This window comes from Harpia harpyja, chromosome 6 (assembly GCF_026419915.1).
Source record: "Harpia harpyja isolate bHarHar1 chromosome 6, bHarHar1 primary haplotype, whole genome shotgun sequence".
In the NCBI taxonomy this organism is placed as follows: Eukaryota; Metazoa; Chordata; class Aves; order Accipitriformes; family Accipitridae; genus Harpia; species Harpia harpyja.
The window spans coordinates 32,871,819-32,888,654 of record NC_068945.1 but is presented as its reverse complement, the minus strand read 5'-3'; the positions used below and the strand labels follow the sequence as shown (position 1 = coordinate 32,888,654).

The 16,836-nt window shown below is 53.8% G+C and overlaps 1 protein-coding gene across 1 annotated transcript; it reads left to right on the top strand.

The window, feature by feature from the left end:
- The first annotated feature begins 12,432 nt into the window (after positions 1–12,432).
- On the top strand, positions 12,433–14,623 carry LOC128143578 (T-cell activation Rho GTPase-activating protein-like). Its single transcript, XM_052790936.1, has 6 exons — positions 12,433–12,604; positions 12,837–12,998; positions 13,084–13,193; positions 13,540–13,735; positions 13,963–14,083; positions 14,382–14,623. The coding sequence occupies exons 1-6, from the start codon at positions 12,455–12,457 to the stop codon at positions 14,621–14,623; spliced, it is 981 nt and encodes a 326-aa protein (XP_052646896.1). The 5' UTR covers positions 12,433–12,454.
- The last annotated feature ends 2,213 nt before the right edge of the window (positions 14,624–16,836 follow it).

Genomic DNA, 16,836 nt, shown 5'->3' with positions numbered 1-16,836 from the left:
GGAGCATCCCTTGGAGCCCGCCGTGGGAGTCAGAAAGCTTCCTCCCCCCAGATGCGGGGCACGAGGGCCACCTTCGTGGAGCACAAGCAGCGGGCACCTAGCCACAACGGCCCAAAGGAGCCCTGGCGAGGGGCCGTGCTCAGTGCTGCAGAGGAAGGCAAAAAACCCCCGGGGACACTTGCTAGCCCACCGTGGGGGAAAAAAAGCCTTCCTCTCCCCAGCTGCAGGGCACGAGAGGCCATCTTCGTGGTGCACGAGCAGCAGGCAGTAACCTAGCCACAACGGACCGGAGGAGCCCTGACAAGTGGTCCTGCTCAGTGCTGCAGAGGAAGGCAAAAAACCCCCGGGGTCCAGTGCCAATCTGCCCCGGGGGAAAATTCCTTCCTGACCCCAGAGCTGGCGATCGGCTATTCCCTGAGCACGTGAGCAAGACCTGCCTCCTGGTCCCACAGGCTGGTCACGCCTCCCAGGGGATGCCCAGCCCCAGATTTCGTCAAGGCCGCTACCCAAGATGATTTTGCTCCTTTGGAGGAAGCTCTCCTCTTCGGGATCCACCCGAGACTACTCCCAGGCGTCTCCCAGAGTCTTTTAGCCTCTGCTTTACCTACCTAACACCTCAGGTAGCAGCCCCAGACTCCTCCAAGGAAGCTACCCAAGACGATTTTCCTCCTTTGCAGGAAGCTCTCTCCTCCAGGATCGACCCAAGGCTCCTCCCAGGCATCTCCCAGAGTGTTTTGACCTCTGCGTTCGGGACCGGAGATCCCAGCTACCTGCCCCAGACTCCTCCAAGGAAGGTACCTTTGAGGGTTTTTTTCTTTTTTGGAGGAACCTCTGCCCTCCGCGATCCCCCTGTGACTCCTTCCAGGTGTCTCCCAGAGTCCTTTGGCCTTTTCTTATAGGGACGCAAGATCCCAGGTAGCAGCCCCAGACTTCTCTAATGAGGCAACCCCAGATGATTTTTCTCCTTTGGAGGAAGCTCTTTCCTCTGGGATCCACCCGAGACTCCTCCCAGGCATCTCCCAGAATCTTGTGGCCTCTGCTTTATGGCCCAAAGATCCTAACAAAAGATACCTATGCAAAGGCCAAAAGGCTCTGGGAGATGCCTGGGAGGAGTCACAGGTGGATCCCAAAGGGGAGAGCTTCCTCCAAAAAAGAAAAAAACCTCAAGGGTAGCTTCCTTTTAGGAGTCTAGGGCTGTTACCTGAGATCTCGCACGAGCAGCAGGCAGTAACCTAGCCACAACGGACCGGAGGAGCCCTGACAAGTGGTCCTGCTCAGTGCTGCAGAGGAAGGCAAAAAACCCCCGGGGTCCAGTGCCAATCTGCCCCGGGGGAAAATTCCTTCCTGACCCCAGAGCTGGCGATCAGCTATTCCCTGAGCACGTGAGCAAGACCTGCCTCCTGGTCCCACAGGCTGGTCACGCCTCCCAGTAGATGCCCGAGCCCTCTTCTCCCTCAACCTGGAGCCATCTCAGGGGCTTCCGAGAGTGGCCAAATGCCCGCAGCCTGATTGACCTTGGGGGCAAGAATCCTTCCCGCGCCTTCGGGCCACCAGCGGGTGCTCCAAGGCACTGGGACCCCGGCGACATCTCTGCATCCCACTTCTTACGGCTGCTGCCACTGGTTCCGCAGGGAGTGAGGACGGCGAGCTCTGCAGTGCTCCTCAAGAAGGCATTCCCTTGGTCTTGCCACAGCTATCCATCCAAAAAAGCCTGATGGCCTCGGGCACCTCCAGGGCTTGGTGGTTCTTCTCGTCTCCAGCAGCCTGGTGCAGCCTCCGGTCGTCCTCCCTCAGCCCCCGGCAAGTAATTCCAGCGGCTCCTGGCGGACTTTGTCTGGGCTGTCTCTGTGCCGCCTGCCAGGCAGACTGGCAGTGGGACAGGGGAGGCTGCCCCTTTTATACTGCCCCGGGGCAGTGTGACTGCTGCGTTGCCGGGTGGTGGCACTGCGACACGGGGGTGAGGGGGCCCCCGTGCGCAGCCCTGCCCGCCGCCCCTCGGCCTAGCATGCTTCGGAGGAAGGCCTTTGGGGTGCTGGCCTCGAGGCAGTCCCTGTGCCCAGGAGGCCCGGGGGTCTCTCCCTGCCCTTGGTGGCCGCGCACTGAGCCCAGCTGCTGGGTGTCCCTGACGCCTGCTCTGCCACTCGGCTCCCAAGGCCAAGCCTGGTGCTGTTCCTCTTCTCTCGGGCCATGGCAGAAACCAAGCGTGCAGCCCTGAGACCACCCCTATTAGCCGTCCCCTCTTTGCGCCAGAGCTAAAGCCTATGTGGCCCCACAGCCAGGAGGAGCTGGGACTTGATGTGGCTGGACACAACCCCTTTTCCTGGGGAGAAAGGGGGGGTGATTTTGGCAGCTGGCAGCCTGGAGGAAAGCCAAAGTGTATTTGGACAATGCCCTTAATACCATGCTTGAACTTTTGGCCAGCCATGAAGCGGTCAGGCAGGAGGACTAGTAGGGACTTGTAGGTCTCTTCCAGCTGAACTATGCTATTCTCATTCAGAATGTGAACAGAGAAAAAGAAATAGTTTTTCCCACTTTGTTGGAATTTGACAGAATGTAAATTAAAGATGCCTTGTCCAAAGTTGCACAGCAGTTTAGCAATTGCATTTCAAAATGGTGTTTTGGCAGTTGAAGAAATTACACTGCCAACAGAGCTGTTGAGGGAAAAAAAGGAGTAGTTTTGTGGAGGATGTGTGATGGGCTCTACAAAGAGTCTCTGGATGTTTCCCCTGGAAAGCACTGATTTTGTTTGAAAGCTAAGGCTCTTTCAGCTTGGGCGTCTTCTAGTTTTACAGCAAAAACTTAGTATTTCTCAGAGGAAACAGGGACTTGTACAAATTGAGTTGAATCCTCAGCTTCCTATTTAAAAAATGTCTTTAAGGGAAATGTACAATCAGGCCACAACTGTGCAATGGCATTAGTCCCGAAGTTAATCCCAATGGCATTAGTCCCTAAATTAATCCCAGATGCATACCAGTTCACAAGGAAGCCATCTACTTGGTTGTCTCATTTATGAAATCTCACCTGGCATGTAAGGCTCACATTGAATCCCATCCTACCATCACCTTTAACACACTTGTTTTACCCATGCTTTTATGCTTCATAAAATGAGCTTCCGTAAGTGTTAGCAACTCCAAGTCAGCACCAATTCTTTTGATAAAAATAACCTGCTATGATTGTCTGAGCAATCATAGTTAAATTATACCATCACTTCCATACAGTTCCGTAACAATATTCGTCTAGTGGTTCTGATACAACAGAGCTTCTTTATCTAATAGTTAACGTTAACACACTTCGATAAGTAAGAAACGCATAGATCGATATACTTTTCCAGGGGAAAATATTTTAAAGACTGTACATTAGTATAAATAAAAAGGCAAAACCCCTCAAAGTCTGGAGGAAGATGCAAAAGTGCTTCTTTACAAGAGGGTTTTCGTCCACTCTTACTTAAGTCAACTGAAGGGAAGATCTGAATAAAGCCACGGTGCCTTCTCCCACCCTACTCTGACCGTTCACCGAGATCCAGTGCTTAGTGCTGTTCCCAAACCGTTTCCACTGAGACTGGATGAACTGTCAGACGCTACCATTATTTGTAAACTTAAGCTCCCTCCCAGTCTCTCCTGCCATTTCCACATCCACTTCTTCCCCTTCTGATAAGGCATGAATCATCATCAGAAATCACTCTCCAGGCCATTAACAAACTAAACATTGCACAGACTCCTAGAAGTACACAGGTGACTATTGTTACATATGCCTCCATATTAGAGGGATCAGCACTGTAAAAATACCTGCAGTTAGCAAATATTCATGTTGCATTTATGAGCATTTTCATTCCGGTACACACACTATTGAACAATATTATCGTGGTAGGAAGGCTAGGTAGGTATTCCAGCAAGGAAGACTGCTTTGCTGCTATATTAATACCTTATATTATAGTGCAATAATCCTGTGCTCTACAGAGTCTCAGACTGGTTCATTGGAGGGGGGGGGGGGGGAAGTGTATGGCTTTAAAATGCTTGCAGCATTGGGTCGAAAAAGGCACAGATGTTGCAGCAAATCCTTGAAACAACATAAACTCACCATGCTCGTCTGAGCCTATCCAAAAAAGTATTCACCGTGGCCAGACCAAGGGTTCTGTGCTGTGCCCGGCTAATTCAACAGCAGGGCACCCTGCTTGGGAGAACCACTAATCTTCAAATGTAGCATTAAAGAAGATGAGACCAAGGCTACAGAGACTTTTGTTAAACTGAGCATAAGAAAAGAATCATACCTTCCCGAGCCTCAAAAGAATTTCTACAAAATCTTAGATATTTCTGCGATGACTTCAGGAGATGATTAACTTACAGCAAGTGACTCCTAACAGAATTTTCAGATGCCTTTAGGAATAAGGAAGGACTCCAGTAATCTCTCACTCTCATATGCAGTCTCGAGAAAGCATATGCCTGAGAAACAGAGGAAAACCAGAGTAAGGAGATGGGGAAGTCCAGAACGTTATTCGCAGTAGCTGCTCTCATTTGACCAGATCAAGACTGGCACAGTGTTAGCAGAGGTACGGAATAGATGTGAAAGCCTCAGACATTTCTGACCAGCAGGTAACACCGTGGGCTGCAAGTGGTAAGATTGCGTGCATTTTTTTTTTGCAACACAGTAAAAAGTGAAGTTAAAAATATCAAATCCACCAGACCAAAAAGATTTCCATCCTACTCAAGTTATGAGAGGAAAAAATCCTCTCAGGAGATTGAAAGAGATGTACTCTGTAAACATGCACATCTGTGGTTCCCAAGCCCATCGTTCAAAACTTCTGTCATCAGTTTATTTTCTCCCATGGGTCTTCTCCAATTCAGTGGCTGTCACTCCAGTGAAAACCACAACACAAAGCTGACATTTATTGAAGATGGGCAGGGCCCCATGAACTCTACTGTGGCACTGCAGACGAATCTAAACATCATCTTTACTCACAAATTTCCATTCAGTTCAGTGAAAGCAGAATTGCCTCTGAGGTGTGGGAATAATAAAGAGAAAATTCTCCTTTCGGTTGCACCTAAGAACAGGCTTGCAGAGGCGCCGGTGGGAAGCCTGCTGGAAACAAAGGGGCCGTGTGGGAGTCAGGGAAAGCAGAATATGCTTTCCACCACCTAGAAAAGAAGCATCTTTTCTACCGCACAAGTCACACCCACCTTTAGCACTGCTGTTTCTTAATTGCAGTCCCACTAATCTGCAATTTTCTGCACATCAGTGAGCCAGTTGTGTTCAGAGGGAAGACTGGTATCACTGCTGAGAGCTCAGGTCAGGGCTTGAGCCCATTTTTCTGTATTCCATCATGGGGAGAAAAAAAACCAAAACCACCCTCAACAAGAAGAGAGAGAACCTGTTCAGTTTCATCACTCCACTGCCACCCCATGAGGTTTTGTTTGCTTGCTTGAACATACAATCAAAAATATATTCCAGGTGTAGCCAGATTCAAAAGTACCTCCCTGCAATACCACAAACTGACGACGATCCCCCGCTGAAACGTACACCCACAGCTCAACAGGTACCAGGGGTGGTCCGGTCCGGGTTGTCAGCTCATTAAGGGAAGGGATGGCATCACATTGTGGGCATCCAGACCTTACCTCCTCTAAAGTTCAAGAAGAGTCACAGGTGGGCATTTCATGCCCTGACTCCTACGTTCCCAAGACAGATGTCAAAATGTGGATCTCCTGGACTTCACGGTTGGTAACAGCCTAGCAGATGCCAGGAAGGGCCACCAGAGACATCGCAGAAACACGCGCAAGTCCTGCGTGAAATAATTTGTGTAGCCCTTTGAATACTGTTTCATAACGCCCCTTCTCCAAATCAAAGCCGGTTTTCACGTTGTCTGTCACGGCACATGTCTCCGCCAAGAACTAAAGACAAACGGTGCGGGTTTTTGCATTCTGGGACGTAGTTTTTAAAACGCTATTCCTGGATTTTGTTACACTCGCGCGTCTGGCCAGCCGCTGTGGTAGTTAGGAAAGAAATCGCTGCTTTTCGTACTGGCAGACAACACTTAGCACTTTCACAACCATTCACGGGGCTGTTGTACCAGGGAGAAATGAAAAGGGCACGAGTCAACCGGCAAAACCCCACACTTCCTCGCTTGGTGAAACCTCCCCAGCAGCAACCTGCTGCTCTCCGACCGGCAGCTGCTCCCGCCCAGGGCTCAGCCCCCTCCCTCCGTGGCTTCTGGGACGCCTTTTACCCCTCTTCTTCACCCCTGCTGTGGCCCGGCAAGCCCTGAAGCAATCCCAAACGTTTCACTCCCAACAGAGGAAAAACAAGCCGAGGAGAACAACCACCAAAAAACCCGCCAGACCCAGGGGAGTGAAACGCTGCCGCTGACCAGAGAAGCCGACGGAGGAGAACCGTGCTCCTCTGGAAAAAAGCCTGTGGACAACCCTCCCCAATTTCCAGGCACCTTGCCCCGGCACTCCGGGACCAGGTGCCCCCCAGAGGACAGCGCTGCCTCTGGCTCCTGCCCAGGCCGCGGGGTGCCACTCCGCGCCTTCCGCCGCGCAGCCGTGAGGCGGCCATTTCCCCTACCTCTGCAGGTGGAGGACGGCGAGGCTTGCGAGGTCCCCGCCGGCTGTCCGAGGGGGGGTCGGGCCCCCCGGCACCCTCGGGCGGCGGGCGAGAGCCGGGGGGTGCCGGCGCTCCCCGGCGGTCGCTCGCACGGGGCGGGAAGGCGCGAAGAACCTGCCCCTGAGGAGCGCCGGCCGGCGGGAGCGGCCGTTAGCGCGGGAAGGGCAGCGCACCCTGTCAGCGGCGGGGCTGCTGCCCGCTCTGCTCACCCGCCGCCTCGGGCTGCAGCCCCGACGGCCACCCTGAGCCAGCTGGTGGCCGTGCAAGCCTGCCCAGCAGCCCGAGGTCGCCAGAGAACTAGGAGCGTGCTGGCAGAGAGCAGGCGAGGGCTGCGCTCTGCGGCTGCCTGGCCAGGCTAGCTGGGGGTGGCCACCCTGACAGAGCTCCCTCCCAGGGAAGCTGCTGCCCAGGTGGAAGGCTGCAAAGACCGCACCTCCCCTCCGGAGCCTGCACCCGCCCGAGGTGTGCCACGTCTGGTGGAGTCCCTCAGCGAGCGGAGGAGCTGCAGGAGGAGGGCAGCAGTCGGCAGGCTGCGCTGGATGGGGGAGGAGGAGCTGAGACTTTGCCAGAAGAAACAGGAGGGCCCCGCGGTGCTGGCCGCCCGGGAGTGCTGCGGGATGTCACAGGGAGGCTGCCCCGCTGGTTCAAGCACGGACTGCTATCCCCTGCTCCTTTTCCATGCGGGCACCAGGACACGGTAAAGCAAAACCCGGGCAAGGTCAAGCAGGACTTGAGAGTCTTGGGGGCAGGAGCAAAAGGGACGGGTGCCCGAGCGAAGTACTCTTCTGTCCTGCCAGTCAGAGGTAGGGGCGCGTAACCGAAAAAGCCGGTCAAAGAAACTCTCTGAGGCTCGATTTTGGAGTTTGAGAAAGCAGGCATTCTTTATGGCAGCGCTGGCTGCACGGGGGGGTAGTTCCTCCTAGCGTGCATACCGTTACCTACAGCAAAGCAAGCTTATATTGTTCTAATCATGTAGTTATTTATGTTATCATTGACATAGTGTCTGCCCTTTGGGCATGCGCAGTGTGGCTCATCTCTTTTTCCTAGTTAGCTGGCCTCGGCACGTTTTAATGGCTGGATGCACCAATGTCTGTCCCGACGGCAGGTGGGGGACAGGGCTCTGCCCTTCATGAGACCCCCAGCCCCTGGAGTGGCGGCTGGAAGATGGGTAGGTCAAAGGACCCTGATGGGAGCCCTGCAGGGCCTCATCCATTGGACCAACGGGCACCTTCCCTTGTCACACAGAGCATCTCATGGGCTGGAAAAGGGATGCTCTGGCGAGTTTCTGGCAAATCTCTGGAGAAGAGCTTCTCCCCGCCCCTCTCCCAGGGGGTTTCTCGGCTCTGGTGCCCTTCCCAAGGACAGCCCCACAGGTGGGTGCAGCCAGCATGGCAGGAAAGAACAGGCAGCAGCCACAGCGGTCAGCACTGCGGGAAAGCCAAGGATAAAGCCTTATCACCCAAGTGTGATAAAGCCTTAATAGCCAAGTGTGCTGCTCCACGGACAGGAGTATTCCTGCCTAAGCTCACCACACATTGCATTTCCCTGTGGCTTTCGGCAGGATATGAATGGCTCTTCAGTGCCGGTGGTTGCTCCCCTCTTTCAGTAACAATTGCAAATTTTCTTCCTGTTGGACCTGCCTCGGTTCCAGTCTCTTGGGGATTGAAAGCTGGCACAGCATGAGCGCCAGAGACATTCCCACAGCTTGGCTGGCGTCCACAAGGAGGAGTCTGCCTTTAGCCACGATGGTCATTTCCAGGGAAAGCAGCTTGTTGTATTGACCAGGACCCTACGCGGACAATGGAAGAGCAGGGATGCGGCCATTTGCCACAAGTCCAGTGGAGCAGGCTGCTCAAACACAGCCCACTGTGACTTTCTGTGCTGCTGGGCCTGTGGGGACGAAGGATTAAGCCTGAATTACCTACATGAAATAGAGCTATCGCTAGCCTCGTGCAACGGCACCCAGGAGCTGGTCCTGAAAACCACCAATCCAGGACACGGGAAGCTTTTAACCGCTGTGGCTGTTCTGGAATAGACTGTGCCGTGTGCATCCATTTCTATTAAGAACCCTTCTCCTGCAGCTGAAAAGGAGTTTGAGATCTTGCGTATGGCTAACGGGGGTTGGTGGCCTTGGAGGGTGGCTGAGGCTTGGGGCTTGCATTGCCCGTGACCAGCTATGATCACAGAGTGACAGAGGAAAGACTTTCCCTGGGGAAGAGGCACCAGGGAGTGGTTGAGGTGGAGGAAAACTTCACCACGGTTTTGCTTGCAGGTGGAAAGTTCTGGATCAGAGAGGAATTCTACATCTTCCATAGCATGGCACAGGTAGAGGCTTCTGTTGGTACCAAGCGGAGGCAGAATGTCAGACAAAGTGGCTCATTGAATGGGAATGATCTAGGGAAATCTACTTGGCTATTAAAAGCCCCATTGCTCTAGCAGTTGAATCTTTTTTCTCTAGTCCTTTTTTTTGGAAGGGGGTGGCGGGAGGGGCATGGATACTATATCTTCATACCTACCAAAACAGGCATTGTAGCAGTCAAGATGGAATACGCCTTTCTCGCGTACCTTTTCTTTTTTGAACACGGTGAATTCAATCTGCTGATCAATAGCCCACTGAGTTCAACAGACACCTTGGATTTTTATCCTTCGGCTCAAGAGCTAGACGCAACCTCCTGTCATTGGTGTTAGCACAATTAATGCAGATAATCTGCTATCTTCTACCTAATAATCTAGGCTACATACTATCTAACGATCTATGCGAGAGTACAACCTGATCCAATGTTACACACAACATCAGCACTGTGAAGAGCTGTGACATTCCAATGAAAAGGGAGACATTTTGAACACCTTTTAATAGCTTGCAGGAATGCAAAGGGGAAGCACTGTGTAAATAATACCAAAACCAATATGGATTTTCCCCCTAAATTTCTGAACCTACTGTGACAAGCGATGGCCTATCAAAGTGCATGTCTGCACCCCCTGCGCTGCACCACGCGGGACCTGTTCACATTCCCTGGTCTGGGAGATGGGGCAGAGTGGACCCTCAGGCAGCTTGCAGGTGGCACACAACCGGGAGGAGAGGCTCACGTGCCGGAGGGTCCTGCTGTCAATCAGGGGCATCTTGACAGGCTGGAGAAAGGGGCTGACAGGAACCTCATGTAGTTCAGCAAGGGGAAGAGCAAAGTCCTGGAGACCTGGGGATGAACAAGCCCTTGCACCAGTAACTGCTGGGGGACACCCAGCTGGAAAGCAGCTGTGCAGACACCTGGGGTCATGGCGGACGCCAAGCTGACCAATTTAGAGCCAGAAAAGTGCCCTTGGGGCAAAGAAGGCTAACTGCATCCTGGGCTGCAGCAGGGAAAGCATTGGCAACAGGCGGAGGTAGGTGGTCCTTCCCCTCCGCTGTGTCCATCCAGCCCTGGGCTCCCCAGTGCCAGGCAGAGCCGGCCATACTGGAGAGAACTCTCGCCCCAGTGCCCCTCCCACTTTCCGTTGGGCTCAGAATGTTGGTCAGTTGGAGCCCACAGCCACCAGAGACAGCAGCACGGAGCTGTGCTGGCATGGAGGAGCGCTGGGAGGAGGCAGGATCTGGCCGAGCAGCACCGAGCCGGCACCGGCACCTCGCTTCCCATCCCCGCTGTCGCCGACTGGCCCGCGTCCTCGGTCCACGGCGAGGGTCCTCCTCTCCCGGGCAGGATGGGCCAGGCCAACTGCTGCTGCGTCTCCAGGTGGGCTCTCCCTGTGCCTCGGGGACACGCGGGCATGGCCGGGACCTGCAGCGGCGGCCTTTCTCATGCCCGCCGCTCTCTGCTCTGCAGGGAGGCTCTCACCGACGCCGAGCCGGTGCTGAGCACGGACGTGCGGCTGACCCGGGGCCGCAAGAGGAGCGAGAGACGCCTTCTCCTCCTCCAGGATGAACTGCTCATCGCCAAGTTGCAGTAAGACCCTCAGAGCCCAGCTGCCTTTCCCCCATCCCTGGCCCTGGCACCAGGGCAGGGACACCCCGGCACCAGCCCCCGGCCCCGGGACCGTGGTGCTGGATGCACCCATCGATGTCTGTCCCAAGGGCAGGTGGGGGACGGGGCTCTGCCCGGGGGGACCCCCAGGAGGCCACCTCCAGCTCACCGCCTGCCTCTCCTCTCTGCAGACGTGGCACCACCCTGCGCCCACAGCTCCGCCTGGCCCTGGACCAGCTGTGGGTGCTGAGTGGCGGAAAGGAGGCAGCGGGGGAGGAAAAAGAGGAGGAGGAAGGCAGCGACGAGGACAGGACCTCCATCATCCTCATCTGGCCCACCGGCTCCTGCGTCGCCGCTTTTGGGTGAGTCGTGGTGCCACGTCCCATGGCCGGGCAGGAGAGGTTCCCAACCATGCCCACGCCATCCTGTGAACGGCCTCTGCCCTGCGTGCAGAGCCTGGGCAGGGAGCGGGAAGCACGCCGGCAAGGAGGGATGGGGGCATTGCCAGGTCCTGCATCCCCTGGTGCCCTTCGGGTCCCCAGAAGAGAAGGGCAAAAGCAGCTGCTCTGGCAGGACACGGGGAGCCAGGGCTTGGGCAGCGTCTCTGTCCTGCCCCGTGGGGCTTCATCCTGCCCCTGTGTCCTTCCCCACGGGGCAGGGCTGCGCAGGCGCCTGCCTCTGCCCACGGGCTGCGGGGCAGCGGGGCCTGACGCTGGTTCTCCTCTCTTTCTGCAGCTCCCAGGCACTGAAGGAGCTGTGGGTGGGCACACTGCTGGGGTAAGCCGGGGGGGATGCTCCAGGCACAGCCGGACGGGGGAACACAGCTTCCCAGCTGGGGAGAGGTGCCCTCGCGGCTGCGGGCAGCTCTCGGGCAGAGCTGCCTCACAGGAGAGAAGGGGCAGCTTGGGGCTCAGCCAGCTCTCTCCCTGTCCCTTCCCGGTGCACAGGACACCAGGAGGAGCAAAGAGAGCCCGCGTGATCCGTCTCCCCTCAGACCCCTGGAGAAGGAGCTGAGCCGCCGCCACGCCGTGAGTGTCTCTCCGGTCTGGGCTCTGTCCCCGAGCCCTGGTCCTCCAGCCGAGCGGCAGAGGCATCGCTGCTCACCTTCCTCCGCTCCTTCTCTCTTGCCCAGTGGAGGACATTCAGCGCCAGGAGCCTGGAGAGGCTGATGGAGGGCCAGGCAGAGGTGAGAATGGCTGCCTTTCACCCGCCTCTGGCTGTGCCGGCGTCTGCGGCCAGCGGGGTGAGCTTGTGCGGCAGGGATGGAGGGAAGAGTGGTCCCACGGTGCCACTCGGGTCCCAGCTCTGCTGCGCTCAGGCTGCTGGTGCCGGGCGGCAGCTCGCCGGTGGCCCCTTCTGCTGCGGGGCTGCTCTCTAAGCGCAGCCTGCTTCTTGCAGGATCATCCCAAGCAAGGGCCACCGACAGACCCATCTATCAAAGCTGGGGGACTTTGCCGCTCACCAGGTGAGTTCTGGAAGGAAACGCGTTGTCCTGCAAATGGTTGAGCTGTGCTCACTTGTCCCTTGAGTGTCGCCATGCAGGTATGGCACCCCAAGGGAGGACGTCACCTGGACGAGCAAGGACACCCGCTAGGCAGCAGCCGCTGGACGTGGTTCTGCAGTGACCCAAAGCCTCTGCTGCTGCCCACAGCTTGGAGGAGGGCTGGGACAGGTTGTCCCGGTGGCACGCCGGCCCTCAGGAGCCTCCGAGCTGGAGCCGCTGAGCTGGAGCTGTGGTTCCAGCTGCTGGCTCCCTGCCCATCCTGCCGCACCGCTCAGCACCGTGCTGCAGGCAGGGCAGGCTCTGGGAGTGCTGGCCCGGCTGTCTCCATTGACGCGCTCTTGCTCCGTTTTCCTTTTCAGAAGGAGGGAACAGCAGCAGCAGCAGCAGCAGGAGGAGGATGGGGCTGCCCTGGCCCTTTGCTCTGCGGAGGACCCCGGCCGCTGCCCAGGCGCCAGGGCAGGTGGGCTCCGGCTGCAGCAGGGCGCTCTTTGGACAGCCCCTGGCAGCCCTCTGCGGGGAGGACGGCTCCCTGCCCCAGCCCATCCAGGTAAGCCAGCCTGGGCAGGGGGTCCCCAGCCCTCCCTCCGGCTGCTCCAGAGGGGAGGTGGGTGTCCGCAGGAGCTGTGGGGATGGGGGGTTGGGCCCTTCACCCCCAGAAGACGCTTCTGGTGCCAGCCCCTTTGGCGGGGGCAGGGAGCAGGATCTGGGGCAGTGCTTTGGTCACTGCTGTTGGAAGGCAGCTTCTCAGCCAAGCAACTGTCCTCCTGGCCCTCCTGCAGGAGATGCTGGCTGTCCTGCACCAGGAAGGACCGTCGACAGAAGGGGTATTCCGAAGAGCTGCCAGCGGGACAGAGTTTCGTGAGCTGCGGGAGGCCCTGGACCGCGGTGCAGATGTCGACCTGGGCAGCCAGCCTGCGCTGCTGCTGGCCGTCATCTTGAAGGTGAGCGCTTCTGACCTGCAGCTGGAAGAGCTCCTGCCTGGCCCTGGAGTGTTCAGAGGCTCACCTGGAGCCCCTGGCATTGCAGGACTTCCTCCGAAGCATCCCCGCCAAGCTCCTGGTGACAGACCTCTTCGAGGACTGGATGGCAGCGATGCAGAAGAGCGGCAAGGAGGAGAAGGTTGAAGAGCTGAAAGCGTAAGCGTGGGCAGCAGCCTTCCTGTTGAGGAGGGACTGGTAGAGGCCTGGGATTTGCCTGAAAAGGGACAGTCTCCTTAAAAAGCTGTGTCTTCTGACAGCTTGCTTTAGCTGGGGTGGGCTTAGATTTCGGGGGAAAGGGCATGGACAGGGAGCCTTCCCTTGCCTGGGCTCGGGTGAAATGAGGAGCTGGGAAGCAACGCCGTGCTTCCTTCCTGAAGCGCAGGAGCACTGACCGCTGGCTGAGAGCACCTGGAAAGCTGCGCAACCCACCTGCGTTAGGCAAGCTTCGGGGACGGCTGTGGGCAACATCTGCTCCGTTAACGTTGAGTTCCTGTTCCCTCAGGGTGGCCGAGAAGTTGCCTGGAGCCAATCTCCTCCTCCTCAAGCGGCTGCTGGCCCTCCTCCAGCACATTGGCCACAACGCCTCCAGCAGCAGAATGACCGCCAGCAACCTGGCCATCTGCCTTGGGCCAAATCTGCTGAGCCCACCTAACGAGGACCTGCTCCCCCTCGAGGCCATGCTGGTGGTGACTGAGAAGGTGCGCTGTACTGAGCAGCCGGCTGCAGCCTTGCCGGCCCATGTGAGCTTGGCTGCTCAGAGGTCCCTGGCTGCCTCCTCTCTTGAGCAAATGCTGGTGGGGCGGCTGCCTGCAAGAGCAGCCCCACAACCACGGCCGCCTGCGCAGAGGCAAGGGTCGGGAGTGGGAAAGGCTGCGTGATACTTTTTCAGGCACCTGGGTTGAGACCGAGGGTTTGATGTGTGCAGGTGAACGTGCTGGTGGAATTCATGATTGACAACTGCAGGGAACTCTTTGGGGAGCAGACAGCTGACCTTTCCTGTTCAGCAGCCGAGGAGTCGTCGGCAGCCCCCCCAGAGAGCTGTGGAGGTAAGAGGCAGGACTGAGGGTTGTCAGAGGCTGGGGCTTGGGACACTAGAAACCTCAGCGTCGTTTCCAGTGGGGCTGGGCATGGAGTGTTGTCCTCTCAGCCCTGCTTGTCCCATGGCCTCTCTTTGGCCACTGCTTCTTGGGGCATGAACGGTTTGCTCTGCAAGATGTGCTGAAGCCTGCAGACAGGGCATCGGAGGGCTGAAAACTTACGTGGTGTAGGGCTTTGGGTGGGTTTTGCTTTAGCAGTTGTTTACTTCCAAGAAGTCGCTTTGCTTTACACGCTTTTGCTTTCCAGAACCGCACTTGGAAGAGCAAAGTGTGCCAGCAGTCACAGCAGACACCAAGCATCAGGCAGAAGCCTCGCTGCATGCACCCCCCTCTCTGCTCAGTTTTCTCAGAGAAGCTGGGGGAGCTATGGTGGTGAAGTCTGAAAGGGGAGAGGTATGTCAGGTCCCCAAACACTGTGACAGCATGTCTGGTGTAAGAGGGGAGTTTCTGATGAGGCCGAGTCCCTGCTGTGCCTCTTCCTGGCAGTAGAGCTGGAGCGTGTTTGGGTTATTCCTCCACCCGCCGGGAAGATACCTAGCAAGGAAAACTGGCGAGGTTGTTTCTCAAATGCACTTGGCATGTGCTTCGTCAAAAAAAATGTCTGCAAATCACCTACAAACAGAGAGAGGGGAGTAGCTGTCAACTTCAGCAGGGTTTTGCTCAGGTCCGACTTCATCAGTGCTTCTCCAAGTCTATTTTGGGAGGGCGGGGGGACTGCGTGAAATGTGGATGAAGCAAACCAGCCAAAGGGATCTCCTCTGGAGAGCTAGATTTTTCTTTTCTTTCTTTCTTTCTTTCTTTTTTCTTTCTTTCTTTTTTCTTTCTTTCTTTTTTCTTTCTTTTTTTGTTCTTTCTTTCTTTTTTGTTCTCTTTCTTTTTTCTTTCTTCTTTCTTTTTTCATTCTTTCTTTTTTCATAGTTTCCTTCTTTTTTTGTTCTTTCTTTCTGTTTTCTTTCTTTCTTTTTTTGTTCTTTCTTTTTTCTTTCTTTTTTCTTTCTTTTTTCGTTCTTTTTTCTTTCTTTTTTCTTTCTTTTTTCTTTCTTTCTTTCTTTTTTCTTTCTTTCTTTTTTCGTTCTTTCTTTTATCGTTCTTTCTTCCTTTTGTTCTTTCTATCGATTTTTCATTCTTTCATTCTTTCTTTTTTCGTTCTTTCTTTCTTTCTTTTTTCTTTCTTTCTTTTTTCTTTCTTTCTTTTTTCTTTCTTTCTCTCTTTTTTCTTTCTTTCTTTCTTTCTTTTATCGTTCTTTCTTTCGTTCTTTCTTTTATTGGTTTTTGATCCGTTCGTTCTTTCTTTCTTTTTTCGTTCTTTCTTTCTTCTTTCTTTTTTCGTAGTTTCTTCCTTTTTTCGTTCTTTCTGTTTTCTTTCTTTCTTTTTTTGTTCTTTCTTTCTTTTTTCTTTCTTGTTCTTTCTTTCTTTTTTCTTTCTTCTTTCTTTCTTTCTTTTTTCGTTCTTTCTTTCTGTTTTCTGTCTTTCTTTTTTCGTTCTTTCTTTCTGTCTTTTTTCTTCATTTTTCTTTCTTTCTTTTTTCTTTCTTTTTCTTTCTTCCTTTTTTCTTTCTTTTTCTGTTCTTTCTTTCTTTTTTCTTTCTTTTTTGTTCTTTCTTTCTTTTTTCATTCTTCTATCTTTCTTTTTTCGTTCTTTCTTTTTTCGTAGTTTCTTTCTTTTTTCGTTCTTTCTTTCTGTTTTCTTTCCTTCTTTTTTCCTTCTTTCTTTCTTTCTTCTTTCTTTCTTTTTCGTTCTTTCTTTTGGTCTTTCTTTCTTTTTACGTTCTTTCTTTCTTTCTTTTTTCTTTCTTTTTGTTCTTTCTTTTTTCTTTCTTTTTCTTTCTTTCTTTCTTTTTTCTTTCTTTTTTCGTTCTTCCTTTCCTTCTTTCTTTTTTTGTTCTTTCTTTATTCGTTCTTTTTCGTTCTTTCTTTCTTTTTTATTTCTTTCTTTTTTCTTTCTTTTTGCTTTCTTTCTTTTTTCTTTCTGTTTTATTTCTTTTTTTCTTTCTTTCTTTCTTTTTTCTTTCTGTCTTTTTTCTTTCATTCTTTCTTTTTTCTTTCTTGTTCTGGTTTCAGCTGGGATAGAGTTAACTGTCTTCCTAGTAGCTGGTACAGTGCTATGTTTTGAGTTCAGTATGCAAAGGATGTTGATAACACTGATGTCTTCAGTCGTTGCTCAGTAGTGTTTAGACTAACGTCAAGGAATTTTCAGCTTCTCATGCCCAGCCAGCGAGAAAGCTGGAGGGGCACAAGAAGTTGGCACAGGACACAGCCAGGGCACCTGACCCAAACTGGCCAACAGGGTATTCCATACCATGTGACATCCCATCTAGTATAGGAACGGGGAAGTGGGGGCAGGGATTCGCCGCTCGGGGGACTGGCTGGGTGTCGGTCGGCGGGTGGTGAGCAATTGCACTGCGCATCATTTGTACATTCCAATCCTTTCATTATTGCTGTTGTCATTTTATTAGTGTTATCATTATCATTATTAGTTTCTTCTTTTCTGTTCTATTAAACCGTTCTTATCTCAACCCACGCGTTTTGCTTCTTTTCCCGACTTTCTCCCCCATCCCACTGGGTGGGGGGGGAGCAAGTGAGCGGCTACGTGATGCTTAGATGCTGGCTGGGGTTAAACCACGGCAGTCCTTTTTGGCACCCAACGTGGGGCATGAAGGGTTGAGATAACGACAAACCTGACCAGAGCTTGTTAAAACAAA